General features: G+C 35.8%; 2 protein-coding genes across 2 annotated transcripts in view; one reads left to right on the plus strand and one right to left on the minus strand.

Annotated features, from left to right (window-relative positions):
• The window catches only part of LOC306854576 (transmembrane O-methyltransferase homolog), a gene marked incomplete at its 5' end in the record, with an annotated part of 605488 nt that overhangs the window by 118990 nt on the left and 471018 nt on the right, over window positions 1-15480 (plus strand). The gene's annotated exons all lie outside the window — the stretch shown is intronic.
• The window catches only part of LOC306854574 (mitochondrial disaggregase-like), a 48117-nt gene that overhangs the window by 15767 nt on the left and 16870 nt on the right, over window positions 1-15480 (minus strand). The window contains exons 4-6 of the mRNA XM_079392709.1: window positions 13395-13498; window positions 10236-10364; window positions 665-762 (exon numbers count right to left, since the gene is read on the minus strand). Of these exons, the coding sequence (XP_079248835.1) occupies window positions 665-762; window positions 10236-10364; window positions 13395-13498 (331 nt within the window). The remainder of the gene's footprint in view (window positions 1-664; window positions 763-10235; window positions 10365-13394; window positions 13499-15480) is intronic.

Here is a 15480-nt window from a genome sequence, read left to right on the forward strand (position 1 = left end):
GTAATGAAAATTTGAAGTCGACACTAAGACAAGGATCTTGTTTTGAGTAATAGGGAATAATACTTATATTATATGTGACCCTGGAGCACAAAACCAGTCATAAGGGTCAATTTTTGTGAAATTGAGATTTATACATCATCTGAAAGCTGAATAAATAATCTCTCCATTGATGTATGGTTTGTTATGATAGGACAATATTTGTCTGAGATACAACTATTAGAAAATCTGGAATCTGAGGGAGCAAAAAAATCTAAATATTGAGAAAATCTCCTTTAAAGTTGTTCAAATGAAGTTCTTAGCAATGCATATTACTAATCAAAAATGAAGTTTTGATATATTTACTAAATAGCTTCATGGAACATGATCTTAATATCCTAATGATTTTTGTCATAAAAGAGAAATGTATAATTTTGATCCATACAATGTATTGTTGGCTATTGCTACAAATATACCCCAGCGACTTGAGACTGGTTTTGTGCTCAAGGGTCACATATATTATTAAATACTATTTATAAAGTAAGGTATTGACCGTTTGAACAAGTTTCCAAAAGATGAAACAGTTTTGAGTGACTTTCAGTCTGTCAAAAAACCCCACCTTCTAGCGTTTTGTGTGTATTTTCTCGTCTAAAGAAGCTGAATTCACCATGATTTTGCCGTGTTTTACCGTGTTCTGGGACTCTTTGAGCAGCGTGGCCATCTCTCCCTCTTTGGCGTACGTCAGCGGCGTGTGGCCCAGGTCGTTCTTCTGTAAGGGGTTGGCACCTGCACACGGCGAGAGGTCAGAGGTTAGCGTTAGGGTGTGGGTCAAGCGGTTGCTCTCGGTCGGGGGTCTGTGTGGACAGTGTTGTGTGAATGACACTCGGCCGGCTGCATCCGGACGTCAGCGCGTGCTTGATTCCTGCGGGGATGACGTCACACTGTGCTTGTGTTTGACAATTAAAACAAACCGCAGTGTGTCAGATGTGTGATGTTTAGTGCTGCCTTTTGCCCTGACCTGCCCCCCCGCACACACACACATGCCGATGCAGCAAAAACACCACAGCATCTGAACTGCACAAAGTATTACAGAAGATTATTTCCACCACAGAATAAAAATGTAACCCTTTAACTGTCCCTCCCATTTGTGAACATATGAAAATGCACTATCCAAACTTAAATTGTTATAATTCATGAACGAAAATATTTTGTAATAAGATTTTAATATACTATTTCCATGGTAGTGCAATGTCTGATTTTAAAATGGTTTGCAAAAGATGAATTTTGAGATTCAGTTGAGATATAATTTATGATCATTTCTAAAGCGTGACAAAAGTCAGAAACTCCTGTTATGATGAAGATTTTTGAGGAGCACTCTTGTAATAAATTAATCTATTACTTTTCCTACATAATTTGTAACAAAAAAGTGGTAAAATATCTATTTAGGAGTCTCAAGGCACCAAGAACGATAACTATAAATATAACGATAAAGATACAGTTCTCAAATCGTTCTCAGTATCAAAGAATAGCAGAGTCCTCACCACAGATATAACGATAGAGGCACAGAGAAACGATACCCCTATAAGATACTGAAGTAAACTTAGGTGTTAAAAAAAGAGTCTAAAAGGTACTTTTTATCTCGCAATTAAGACTTTATATCTTACAATTCAGATTTCTTTCCCTCAGAATTCTAATTTGACATTTTAAGTGTTATTAATTGCGAGATAAACCCGCAATTCTGAGAAAAAGTTTACATCACACAATTCTGACATTTTATTTCCATAATTCTTAGTTTATATCTCGTAATTAGTAACTGATAATTGCAAGATAAATTCCGAAAAAGAGTCAGAATTGTGACAAGATATAAAATCGCAATTACGAGAAAAAAGTCAGAATTGCACATTTATAGCTCACAATTAATAACTTTAAATTAATAACAACGCAATATATAACATTTCTGAGAACTACAAGATATAAACTCTCAATTCGGTGAAAGTTTACATCCCACAATTAATAACTCTCAATTGTGAGATATAAAATTAAGGGAAAAAGTCTGAATTGTGAAAAATAACTCATCTGTGAGAAAAAAAAGTCAGAATTGAGAGATAAAAAGTCACAATTACCTTTTTGATATTTTTATTTTGTGGTTGAAATACATTTCCATAAAGTATAGGGTGGATGGTACGATCAAAATATTACATGATGTATGAGTAATTTTAAATTACGTAATGCTATACATCACAATATAGTAATTCTTGCAGGAAATTCATTTTAAAAATGTGTTTAATAATCATGTGTTCATGTCTATTCTGAAAATCCAGTGTATGATGATGAATACATATCAGAAGACTTGCAATTTTATCATTTGCATCATGATGGACACAAATCAAATTAACTTATTATAACTTAGTATTTAAAATTATACAGAGAGACAAATAAAAACAAACCCTCACAAAAAGGTTGTATATGTTTACCCTAATAAAATAAATTATGCAAACTTTGTTCCTCTATAATCTATAATAATCAAGTAAAAGTAGCAATTTGTTGCATAAACATGGAATAAATTATTATATTATATTTAATATAATATTAAATAGAACAAAATATTATGCAGAATCTTAAAATGCACTTATTTAGCTAGAATTGCAAAATATTTCAGGAAATGTAAACAAGATCATAAAACTTGACATTTGTTTTAAGAGATTTCATAATATGGTCAGTTTAAACTAGAAAGATTTTTTAGCATGATTATTATGTGAAAAAAGAAATATATAAAATTAACAAAATAAATTATTATTAAATATTAAAATTAAAAAGGGAGACAAATAAAAACTAATTCTCCCACAGAGGTTGTATATGTCATAAATAAATAACAAATCAGACAAACTTTACTTAACTGGATATATCAGTAAACGAACATTCAATATATTTTATATTTAATAAATAATATTACATTAATCTATTTTAAGATATTATCTTTAAATGTACTTCGTTTAGTTGGTTAAAAATGCAAAGTTGTTCAGGAAATATTCAGGTGCTTTTATGAATTCTGCATTAAAAAAATAATTTGTTGAGTCAACTTAAAATAATTAGTATTTAAAAATTAGAACCCCGCTGACTTAAAATTTTAAAAGTTTAGTCAACTTGCAAACAGCAAATTGTGACCGTAAACAACTCTGTTCTGCTTTGGTTTAATAACAGGTTCTTGTCTCGATGTGTTTGGGACACGTTTGCGGTAAAAGCTACAGTAAAACCTCGCCCTCTGTCACATGACGGTCACGGTCTCAGCACTCGACTCTAACACAAAGAAACAGACAGAAATAAAAACATCATCCCACATTAAATTAGACATGGAACAAACACTTCCTTCCCCGCTTGTAAAATACAGTTTATCCGCAAACGCAGAATCAATATCCGTACACTGGAGCTGCCGAGTCCCCGGGCATTGTGGGTAATCGCCCGGATTATTGATAAAACCTTAAACGTGTCCGTCTAACAAATCTCAATCGATAGCGGACAAATAGAAACTGGAAAACTAATAAAGAAATACAAGACGAGCTCATCTCTCCTCCGCAGCGAGTCTCTCGTAGCGACATAATAAATAGCATCATTTAGTCGTCTAATATCACACACTGTTCCCGACGGGCTCACGGTGCAGGGTTTCACACACACACACACACACACACACACTCGCTGCAGCTGGTGGCGGTGTTTGACCCCCGGGGTCAGAGTTCACCGCTGGGAGTCAGGGGCGTCTCGCTCGCTCCGTCCCCAGGCAGGGTGAGCTCTACTGGGGCTGTGGTCAGAGCTCAGAGCCCTCACACCTTCAGGAAAGCAGTGATAGATGGAGACTCACACTGACCGGTCGCTCATGAGGGAAATAAAGCCGCTCACCTGCCCGCAGGTGTGTGTTCTGAACTCCAGTAGACTTAGAGCGCAAAACTGATGAAAAATGCCCTCGGAAGTTTGAAAAAATACTTATAAAGAAAAATGGTTCATGAGGAGACTCGACTGGTAGATCTGTGCACGTGCTGCATAACACACACACGGCCGATTATTAGTAAACAATTAATGCTTTCATTTATCAAGGACACATTAAATCGATTAAAAAGTGACAGTAAAGATTTCTATTTCAAATAAATGCTGTTCTTTTGAACTTTCTATTCATCTGTGAATCCTGAAAAATACAATGTACCACGGTTTCCACAAAAATATTAATTGTTTTCAACATTGATAATAATCAGAATTGTTTGTTGAGCAGTAATACACACACACACATATACACATATATATATATAAATATAAATGCTGTCAAACGATTAATGACATCCAAAATAAAAGTTTGTTTACATAATATATGTGTGTACTGTGTATATTTCTTATGTATATATTTAAGAAAAATGTTATGATTATACATTTAAAATGTATATATGATTATACATATACATATATATATATATACATATACATATACATATATATATATATATATATATATATATCATCAATTATATGAATATAAATATAAATATATACATGAAAATACATGGAAATGTTTTTAAAATATATGCTGTATGTGTGTGTATTTATATATACATAATAAATATATATAGCATGCACACATATATAATGTAAAAAAACTTTTATTTTGGATGTCATTAATCGTTTGACAGCACTAATATATATATAGTTTATTAGAATAATTTTTTTTATAATTTATTATATTCATATATTTTATTTTAATAACAGAATGTTACAATTTTATATGCATATAAATGAATATAATTAATAATCTAAAATATAAATAATCTATTTATTATATTTTAATTTATTCTAATTATGCATTATGATTCATATAATTTATTTTAAGAATGCATTTTATATAATTATATATATAATTATTAATTGTATATTATATATTAATAATTTATATTATTATTATTATTATACATAATGATTTAAGAACAGCACAGGTTATAAAGGCCATTAGGTTGATTGGCTGTCTTCTATCTTCAGCATCATGAACCCTCACTGCTTACGAGAAGCACGCGCTCTTTAGCATACTGCACAATATTAAATAATACTCCAGCATAAAAATACTCTGGGTATAACTGCTCATGTTAATCATGGAGGAGAAACAAGTCATTACATTTAAAAGAAAGTTTGCAAAGACCAACATTATGTTTCTGTAGAATAACAAATGAAACGTTCAGAATAAGTGCAGCTATATGAATTGAGAGTCGGTTCTGATTTCATGTTAAATGCTGTCTATGTAGGTTCAGCACACAGACAGACGCTCGGCTCGTTCTCATCGCATTAGTCTGTCTCACACTGATGATGTCATCGGCCTGATAGATGCTCCTCGGCGGGACGCGCGGCGCTGCTCTGTCTGAGGGGGCGTGGCCTGCTTCCACTAAGACTTCTGGGTAATGCGCTCCACAGCGTAATGCAATTTCTCGGCATCAAAACGAGCGATTTTGTTCTTTGTTTGGGTCGTTTCTGTCACTTTAATCTAAAAATGTATCTGCTCCCAAAAACATCCGTGATTTATAGAAAGTGTTGATGCTTAAAGTGAGTGTGTGACTGCACAGAGACAGAGACACAGACTGTGTGAGTGTGTGTGTGTGTGAGGGAGGGAGTGTGTGTGTGTGTGAGGGAGGGAGTGTGTGTGTGTGAGGGAGGGAGTGTATGTGTGTGTGTGTGTGTGTGTGAGGGAGGGAGTGCGTGTATGTGTGTGTGTGTGTGTGTGAGGGAGGGAGTGTGTGTGTGTGTGTGTGTGAGGGAGGGAGTGTGTATGTGTGTGTGTGAGTGTGTGAGTGTGTGTATGTGTGTGTGTGTGAGGGAGGGAGTGTGTGTATGTGTGTGTGTGTGAGGGAGGGAGTGTGTGTATGTGTGTGTGTGTGTGAGTGTGTGTGTGTGTGTGAGTGTGTGTGTGTGTGTGTGAGGGAGGGAGTGTGTGTATGTGTGTGTGTGTGAGGGAGGGAGTGTGTGTATGTGTGTGTGTGAGGGAGGGAGTGTATGTGTGTAGGTGTGTGTGTGAGGGAGTGTGTGTATGTGTGTGTGTGTGTGGGAGGGAGTGTGTGTGTGTGTGTGAGGGAGGGAGTGTATGTGTGTATGTGTGTGTGTGTGTGTGAGGGAGGGAGTGTGTGTGTGTGTGAGGGAGTGTGTGTGTGTGTGTGTGTGTGTGTGTGTGTGTGAGGGAGGGAGGGAGTGTATGTGTGTGTGTGTGTGTGTGTGTGAGTGTGCGAGAGCAATCGCACATCAGACAGAGACGGGGAGACAGTGTGTGTGTGTGTGCCCTGCAGCTATAATAACACACTCATGTAAATCACACACACCTTTTCCTGTCACCTCTCATGTGCAGGTCACATAAGCCACAGCGTCGTTACTCCAGAGGTCAAAGGTCAAGCTGAATGGCCTCAGGCTAACAGGAAGAGCTGCTCTATATTAGCCAAACACAGACGCTTGTCACAAACACTCGGGGATTTTCACCTGTTTTCTGCTCCAGCAGGTGAAAATGTGCAGCTGATTACTTGGATCACAAGATATGAGGAAGAAAAGTAATTTCTTACAATCATAAGGGCATTTTTTCTAACCTTATTAGATGTAGGCATCATCTTTTATGTCAAATGCTTACATTTAATCAATAAACTCAATTAGAATAATAATGACATTAAAACAGTGCCAATAAAATCCACTTACAATATTATATATTGTAATTGCAGTGTAAATAATATTTTTAATATTGAAATATGAAATGTTTTTTTTTTAATGAAATTACAATATTTCATGAATGAATAAATTATGTTATTTAGTAACATAAACAGAGTCATTGAATTTATGTTACTAATTAATACAATTTATTTAAATTTAAAATACACTTAAATATAAATATATATAAAAATATTAAATATAAATAAGTATTTAAAATAAAACTGAATATAAAATAAAATAATAGTATTAAATAAAATAATTATAATAATAAATATTTTAAAACTTATTTTAAATAAATATAAATTTAGTCAAATGTGAGTCATTGAATTCATGTTACTAATGAATATAATTTATTTACATTTAAAATATTAAATATTTAAAATAAATTAAAATAAATTATACGAATTAGCAATGTGAGTCACTGAAATCATGTTAGTAATAAATATAATTTATTACCATTTTATTAATAATTTATAATATAATTAATTAATTTTTTTTGCTAATTGCTCATTTTTAATTGTACGCTGTACATTCATTTTATTTAAAGAAATCTTTTTTTGAGTTCACTTTTAATGTGTTAAAGAGTGAGTCACTGAATCATTCATTCAACCGATTCATTCAGAAACCAGGCAAGTGACTCTTTACGAATGGATCACTGAATCACTGAGTCATTTAAAAACACTGATTCATTCACGAAAACACCACTTTGTCCCTCGCTATTTTTGTTGGTGAAATAGAGCAAAAACACAGTATTGTGTCTAAAATGTAAAACTGCTAAACTATATTCTTCAGTGTCACATGATCTTCAGAAATCATAATAATATACTGATTTACTGCTCAACAAACATTTATGATTATTATTATTCATTTTCAAAACAGTTAATTATTTCAGGATTCTTTGATGAATAGAAAGATCTAGAGATCAGCGTTTATCTGAAATAATAAGCTTTTGTAATATTATACACTATACCATTCCAAAGCTTGGAGTCAGTATAATTTTGGTAAATTAATTATAGAAATTAATATTTTTATTTAGCAAGGATGCTTTTGACTGATGGTGTATGAGTTTTTGTCTTGTATTTCTAAATGATTGGAGTAATGATGCTGGAAATACAGCTGCAGATCACAGAAATATATTACAGTTTTATTCAAATAGAAATTAGTTATTTTAAATAGTAAAAATATTTCAAAATTGTCCTGTTTTTGCTGTATTTTGGATCAAATAAATGCAGGATTGGTGAGCAGAAGAGAATTCTTTAAAAAAACTTGACTATTAGTGTATATATATATATATATATATATATATATATAAATAAATTTTTACCCTAATATACTGAATTTCGAGGTGCACTATCAAGGCCAATTTTTTTTTTTGCAAAATGAGTTAAATACTCAGCTTCTACATTATTAAAACAATAATTTCTAAATTGTCATATACAATGTAGGGTTGGGCGATGTCTACCAAATTGGCATCGGAAGATGTCTCCAGTGAAACGTAGTGAAGGACGATGACATCGGGGGGCGGGGTTAGGGGTGTGCCCGAAGCGTGAACCCGTATGCAGAAAGGCACGGAAAACAAATAACGCGTTCTACGGAGCCACTAAAGGGACATTAGCCGCTAGCTAGCGGGTGCCCGTTACATTACAGCACATGAAAGTTACTAACCACACTTACCACATGAACAGAGTTAGGAGAGATGACTGATAGGACAATGGCGAATGATTTGCAGATACTAAGCACCACTGACAAATATCAACGGCTCAACATCGTGATATCTGTTAGCCATTAGCGATGGATGATGGCATCGTCTATTGGCCCTAATACAACGCATACCACAATAAGTATTTTTCTCATGATTTTTCTGATGCCATTCACATTTGAAAACTCTCAGATCAGCTCTCCATCAAGGCCGTCTCTGTGGAGCATGTGTGTGTGTGTAAGTGAGTGAGTATGTGTGTGTGTGTGTGTGTGTGTGTCTGAGTGAGTACACAATCAAACCTCTACAAATGATTCAGAATGCAGCGGCACGACTGATCTTCAACGAGCCCAAAAGAGCGCATGTTACACCTCTCTTCATCTCCTTGCACTGGCTACCAGTGGCAGCTCGCATCCAGTTCAAGTCACTGATGCTTGCATACAGAACTACCACAGGCTCAGCACCCTCCTACTTCCACTCACTATTACGAATCTACATCCCCTCCAGAAGTCTGAGATCTGCTAGTGAGCGACGCCTTGTGGTACCATCACAGAGAGGCTCAAAATCACTCTCCAGAACATTCTCGTTCACCATTCCTGGCTGGTGGAATAATCTTCCCACCCCTATCCGGAACGCCAGATCCCTGGCAATCTTCAAGCAGCAACTGAAAACTCATCTCTTTCGGCAGTACTTGACTTCATCCTAAACTCAAAAAAACAAAAAAAAACAAAAAAAAAACCTCTTTCCCTCTATCTTTCTCTCCGCTTACTAGCTTGTACTTATTTGAACAATGACTGAGACTTGGTGTTACGAGCACTTCCTCTATCTGACTGCCTCTTCAAGATTAATCGCTTTTTGTATTCTTTGGATAAAAGCGTCTGCCAAATGACTAAATGTAAATGTTTGTGTGTGAGTGAGTGAGTGAGTGAGTGAGTGAGTGTTTGTGTGTGTGTGTGTGTGTGTGTGTGTGAGTGAGTGAGTGAGTGAGTGAGTGTTTGTGTGTGTGCGAGTGAGTGAGTGAGTGAGTGAGTGAGTGTTTGTGTGTGTGTGTGTGTGAGTGAGTGAGTGAGTGAGTGAGTGAGTGTTTGTGTGTGTGTGAGTGAGTGAGTGAGTGAGTGTTTGTGTGCGAGTGAGTGAGTGAGTGTTTGTGTGTGTGTGAGTGAGTGAGTGAGTGAGTGAGTGAGTGAGTGTTTGTGTGTGTGTGTGTGAGTGAGTGAGTGAGTGTTTGTGTGCGAGTGAGTGAGTGAGTGTTTGTGTGTGTGTGAGTGAGTGAGTGAGTGAGTGAGTGAGTGTTTGTGTGCGAGTGAGTGAGTGAGTGAGTGTTTGTGTGCGAGTGAGTGAGTGAGTGTTTGTGTGTGTGAGTGAGTGAGTGAGTGTTTGTGTGTGTGAGTGAGTGAGTGTTTGTGTGCGAGTGAGTGAGTGTTTGTGTGCGAGTGAGTGAGTGAGTGAGTGTTTGTGTGTGTGTGAGTGAGTGAGTGAGTGAGTGAGTGAGTGAGTGAGTGTTTGTGTGCGAGTGAGTGAGTGAGTGAGTGTTTGTGTGCGAGTGAGTGAGTGAGTGAGTGAGTGAGTGAGTGAGTGTTTGTGTGTGTGTGAGTGAGTGAGTGAGTGAGTGAGTGAGTGAGTGTTTGTGTGCGAGTGAGTGAGTGAGTGAGTGTTTGTGTGTGAGTGAGTGAGTGTTTGTGTGTGAGTGAGTGAGTGAGTGTTTGTGTGTGTGTGTTTGTGTGTGAGTGAGTTTGTGTGTGAGTGAGTGAGTGTTTGTGTGTGAGTGAGTGAGTGTTTGTGTGTGAGTGAGTGAGTGTTTGTGTGTGAGTGAGTGAGTGTTTGTGTGTGTGTGTGTGTGTGAGCTCACCTGCGTCCAGCAGCATTCGGACACTCCGCAGGTCATCGGCCAGCGCGGCGTAATGCAGAGCAGAACAGCCTCGGAAAGAAGCGCGGCTGCTGAGACGATTGCTGAACTCGTCCTCGCGGCTCACCAGCACTGACAGAGACAATTCAACAAGATCACAAATACTGACACACACTCATACTCATACACACACACACACACACACAAACAAACACTGCACGCTGAATAACAGCTGATTCTAGACGCTTTGTGAGTTCAGCAAACCCTATCAAAGTCAACAATAACACGGAAAAAAATCTCAGACTTTTAACCCATTTCATCCCACATTTTTTGCACTAAATTAAAAGTTCAAATGTTATAAACAAGTTACAATATTGATGTTGCAATAGTGATAGCACTAATACAGACTTGAAAATATCCAGATGATGTGTCATTAGTAACCATTTGAAATAATCAATAATTATTTTTTTGGAAAAGTGTGTGAAAAATGGTGTTCTATGGTCGGTTACAATTGTGTATACTAAATAAACATATTTCTGCAGTCATCAAATTTTTTATATATCTCAGCCCAGCTATTTTAAACTCTGTTTCATCACATTCTAGGGTTACTATTGTAAAACCCCTTATACAACACTGATAGGAACACAGAGATAAAATACAAAAAATACAACCATCAACGCATTTCAAAATTGTTACTTTATTGTAACATATATCATCAAATTGTTATATTAGTGCTATCACTATTGCAACATCAATATTGTAACTTGTTTATAACATTTGAACTTTTAATTTAGTGCAATATTTTGTCACTGCAACATTTTAGTGCAATTTTCACTAACAACTGCAACTATATTTCTATTGTATACGTATGTTCGCTGTTATCCCAGCAGTCACTATTGTGACCATCAACATGTTTACTCACTCTATGACCACACTCAACAAAATATAATAATTGTGAATTCATATATTAATACTAGACACCTTAAAGATAATGAGTATCAAAAATCTGTCATATCTTTGTGTTAACATACTTTACTAGCCTTTTGTTTTGGAGCTTTGATGCAGTCATCATCTTCTCAAGGTGCAAACAGGAAATAAACTGCTCTGGTCATGTGACAATCTGCACTAATCATGTGACACTGCACATATTTCATTGAGACCCTTTATTTTTTCCATTTTTGCAGGAAGTGCACTAAAACTTCAGTCAGTATGGTTTTTAGAGCTTTATAAATGAAAACCTTTTTTACAGTCACAATTTTGACCAGTGGGATTAAATGGGTTAATTGCAAAATTCATGTTAGTAATTAATATAAAATGCTATTTAAATTAAATAGCTGATTTCCTATTTAATGCCAAAAAGTAACTTTTTTAATGCCAGAATTTACTTTATGTTAAAGAGCTCATGAATGCAGAATGTGAGTTTCGTGTCTTTTAGATCAAGTCTGTATTTGAGCACAAATATACTCATGAAAGATGACAAAAATAATCGATTTCAGACACTTAAAATACTCAACTCTTATCACTCAAAGAAATTACAACAAAAAAAGGCAATAATAAAACTAGACCGAGTGACAAAGACATCTAAGTGAGTAATTCATGTTACTAAATAATTCATTTAAATGTATATTACATTTTTGCTGATTGTTAATTTTATGCAAAATAGTCTTCTGACATTTTAAAAAAAAATTATGTTTAAGAGCTCATGAAATCTGAATGAAGGTTTTGTGTATTTTAGATCAAGTCTGTATTTATGAGCTGAAATATGCTAAATATACTAATGAAAACTGGCATATAAGTGTGTGTGTGTGTGTGCAATATTATCACACATGTGAAGAAACTACACACATCTCAGACAATAAAAAGCAGACTAAAATTCTAATTAATATAATACCCATTTACGTTTAAAATAAATGTAGCTGATTGTTAATTCTGTAATTCATGTTTATTTTAATTAAATATAATAGCATAATTCATGACAGTAACATCTATATATGTTTTCCTGACTGTTAAATTCCAGTTTTATCCACTATTTTACAATCATTTTAATTATTTTTTTTTCAAGTTTTTATCTTTGAGCTCATAATTTTATAAATATTCTATTATAAACATTTTTATTATTTATAAATATTTTTATTTGTTATTACATTTTTTAAAATCTTTCTGCAAATAAACACATTTAACATTTGTAGAGTCCTCTTCTGGGAAAAATGACTGAATATATCATAATATCATGCTGTACTCAAAGACATTCATAAAGTAAATCATGTTCACGACTGTGGTGTAAAAGATTTTCCTTCCCTTCCTATTTTGACAGGAAACAAACTGATTTCACAGGCTCTTTAATGCTCCTCATTTACTCCATTTGAGCTATTTTCATGTTATTTTTATGTGATTTATTTTGCACCGTTTCAGCAATACAAATGTAGTTTTTTCATAGAAAATGCACTGAAACGGAGACACAGAGACTGAGACGGTAAGAATGAAGGAGAAGAGGCTGACGATGTTCAACGGTGTTCTTAAAACAAGACAAACCGCTCGAATTAAGAACAAACGCATGTAAAAGCGCTCATATAAAGCGCACAATTATTCTCAGCGCAGACACGCGCAAATAAATCATAAAGCAGCAACAGTGTTTTTCTCCTGTCTGTGTGCAGAAACATATTTTCTCTCTGGGCTGCTGTCAGGCGGATCGTCACGGGTAACTAATGTCTAAGAGCCAGATAATCACAACAAAACCCAATAAACCGTCAGACGAGCAGAGCCTGGCGATCCATCACACACACACACACACACAGTCTGCTGGAATATTCTCATATTCCACACACACATACACACACACATTCATCATGGTGCTTCAGGGAAAGATGCTCCTTCAAGACCAAAAAACTGCCAACAAAACAAATGTGAGTAATATACATACAGCAGCCAGATATGACACACGTCTGTGTGTGTGTGCGTGTGTGTGTGAGAGATGGAAAACACTTACAAAAAATAAATCGAGTGCCGATATGCAAACAGCACAAAATGAGCGTGTTAAAATTGATCTGTGTAATAATACCTACTCCTGCTGTGTTCACAAGTGTGTGTGAATGGGTTTATAAATAAGAACGAGGATGATGATGATGATGGTGATGATGAAGCACATGTAGATGCGTGTCTCACCCTCTAACGAGTGAACGCCCTTCTCTCGAGCCGTTTCATACACGCTGTTGAAGTCATCGCCCAGGTTCAGATCAGCACCGGCCTCCAGCAGCACCTTCACCACACTGCCCAATAAAACACACGCTTCAGTAACAGAGACACCTCACACACACACGGACACACACACACACACACACACAGACACACACACACACACACACACACACACACCTCACACACACACACAGAGACACACACACACACCGAGACACACACACATACACACACACACACACACACACATTGATATTCTCAATGTTACTCAGAAAACAGGATACAGGAGGTTTAACTCATTCGAAATACTTCTGCTTAATGTTACACTGTTAGATATGCAAAAGAAATCTCTCCTATCTCTTGCTCTGGCTACTGTGTATAGACCGCCAGGGCCATATACAGATTTCCTAAAAGAATTTGCAGATTTCCTCTCAGATCTACTAGTTAATGTTGATAAACTGCTAATTGTCGGAGATTTTAACACAAATACAAATGATGCGTTAGGACTTGCGTTTACTGACCTAATAAACTCTTTTGGAGTCAAGCAAAACGTCACCGGGCCCACTCATCGTTTTAATCATACGCTAGATTTAATTATATCGCATGGAATTGATCTTACGGATATAGATATCGTACCTCAAAGTGATGATGTTACTGATCATTTCCTGGTATCGTGCATGCTGCCTATTACTGATATTAATTATATGGCTCTGCATTATCATCCGGGCAGAACTATTGTTCCAGCCACCAAAGACAGATTCACAAATAACCTGCCTGATTTATCTCAACTGCTCTGTGTACCCATAAATACACATGAACTAGACGAAATGACTAGCGACATGGGCACTTCTCTAACACATTAGAAGCTGTTGCCCCCCTCAAATTGAAAAAGGTTAGAGAAAAACGTACTGTGCCATGATACAACAGTTATACCCATTCTCTCAAGAAAGAAACTCGTAATCTTGAGCGCAAATGGAGAAAAACTAAATTAGAAGTTTTTAGGATTGCGTGGAGAAACAGTATGTCCAGCTATAGACAGGCTCTAAAAGCTGCCAGGGCAGAGCATATCCACAAACTCATAGATAATAACCAAAACAATCCAAGGCTCTTATTTAGCACAGTGGCTAGATTAACAAATAAACAGACACCACCCGATCTAAATATTCCCTCACAGTTTAATAGTCATGACTTTATGAATTTCTTTACTGATAAAATAGATAACATCAGAAATACAATATCAAATGTAGATTCTACTGCGTCTAGTATTTCAGCTTCATTCATCACCCAAAGAAAAACTGCAGTGCTTTACAACTATAGGACAGGAAGAGCTAAATAAACTTATCAGTGCATCTAAACCAACAACGTGTTTATTAGATCCTGTACCCACTAAACTACTGAAAGAGTTGTTACCTGTAGCAGAAGAACCGCTTCTCAATATTATTAACTCATCGTTATCTTTAGGTCACGTCCCAAAACCATTCAAGCTGGCGGTTATTAAGCCTCTTATTAAGAAACCACAACTAGATTCTAATGAACTGGCAAATTACAGACCCATTTCAAATCTTCTGTTTATGTCTAAAATCTTAGAAAAAGTTGTGTCTGCTCAATTGTGCTCCTTCTTGCAAAAAAATGATCTCTATGAAGAATTTCAGTCAGGTTTCAGGCCTCACCATAGCACAGAAACTGCACTTGTTAAAATTACAAATGACTTACTTCTTGCTTCAGACCAAGGCTGCATCTCATTGCTAGTATTACTTGATCTTAGTGCTGCGTTCGACACTATAGACCATGACATACTCATAGATCGATTACAAAACTATACTGGTATTCAAGGACAGGCTTTAAGATGGTTTAGATCCTACCTGTCCGATCCCTACCACTTTGTTCATTTAAATGGGGAGTCATCTCAATTATCACCAGTAAAGTATGGAGTACCACAAGGATCAGTCCTAGGTCCTGTGCTATTTTCAATATACATGTTGCCTCTTGGTAATATTATTAGAAAATATGGGATTAGTTTTCATTGTTATGCTGATGATGCTCAACTATATAT

Source organism: Barbus barbus (genome assembly GCF_936440315.1).
Source record: "Barbus barbus genome assembly, chromosome: 34".
In the NCBI taxonomy this organism is placed as follows: domain Eukaryota; kingdom Metazoa; phylum Chordata; class Actinopteri; order Cypriniformes; family Cyprinidae; genus Barbus; species Barbus barbus.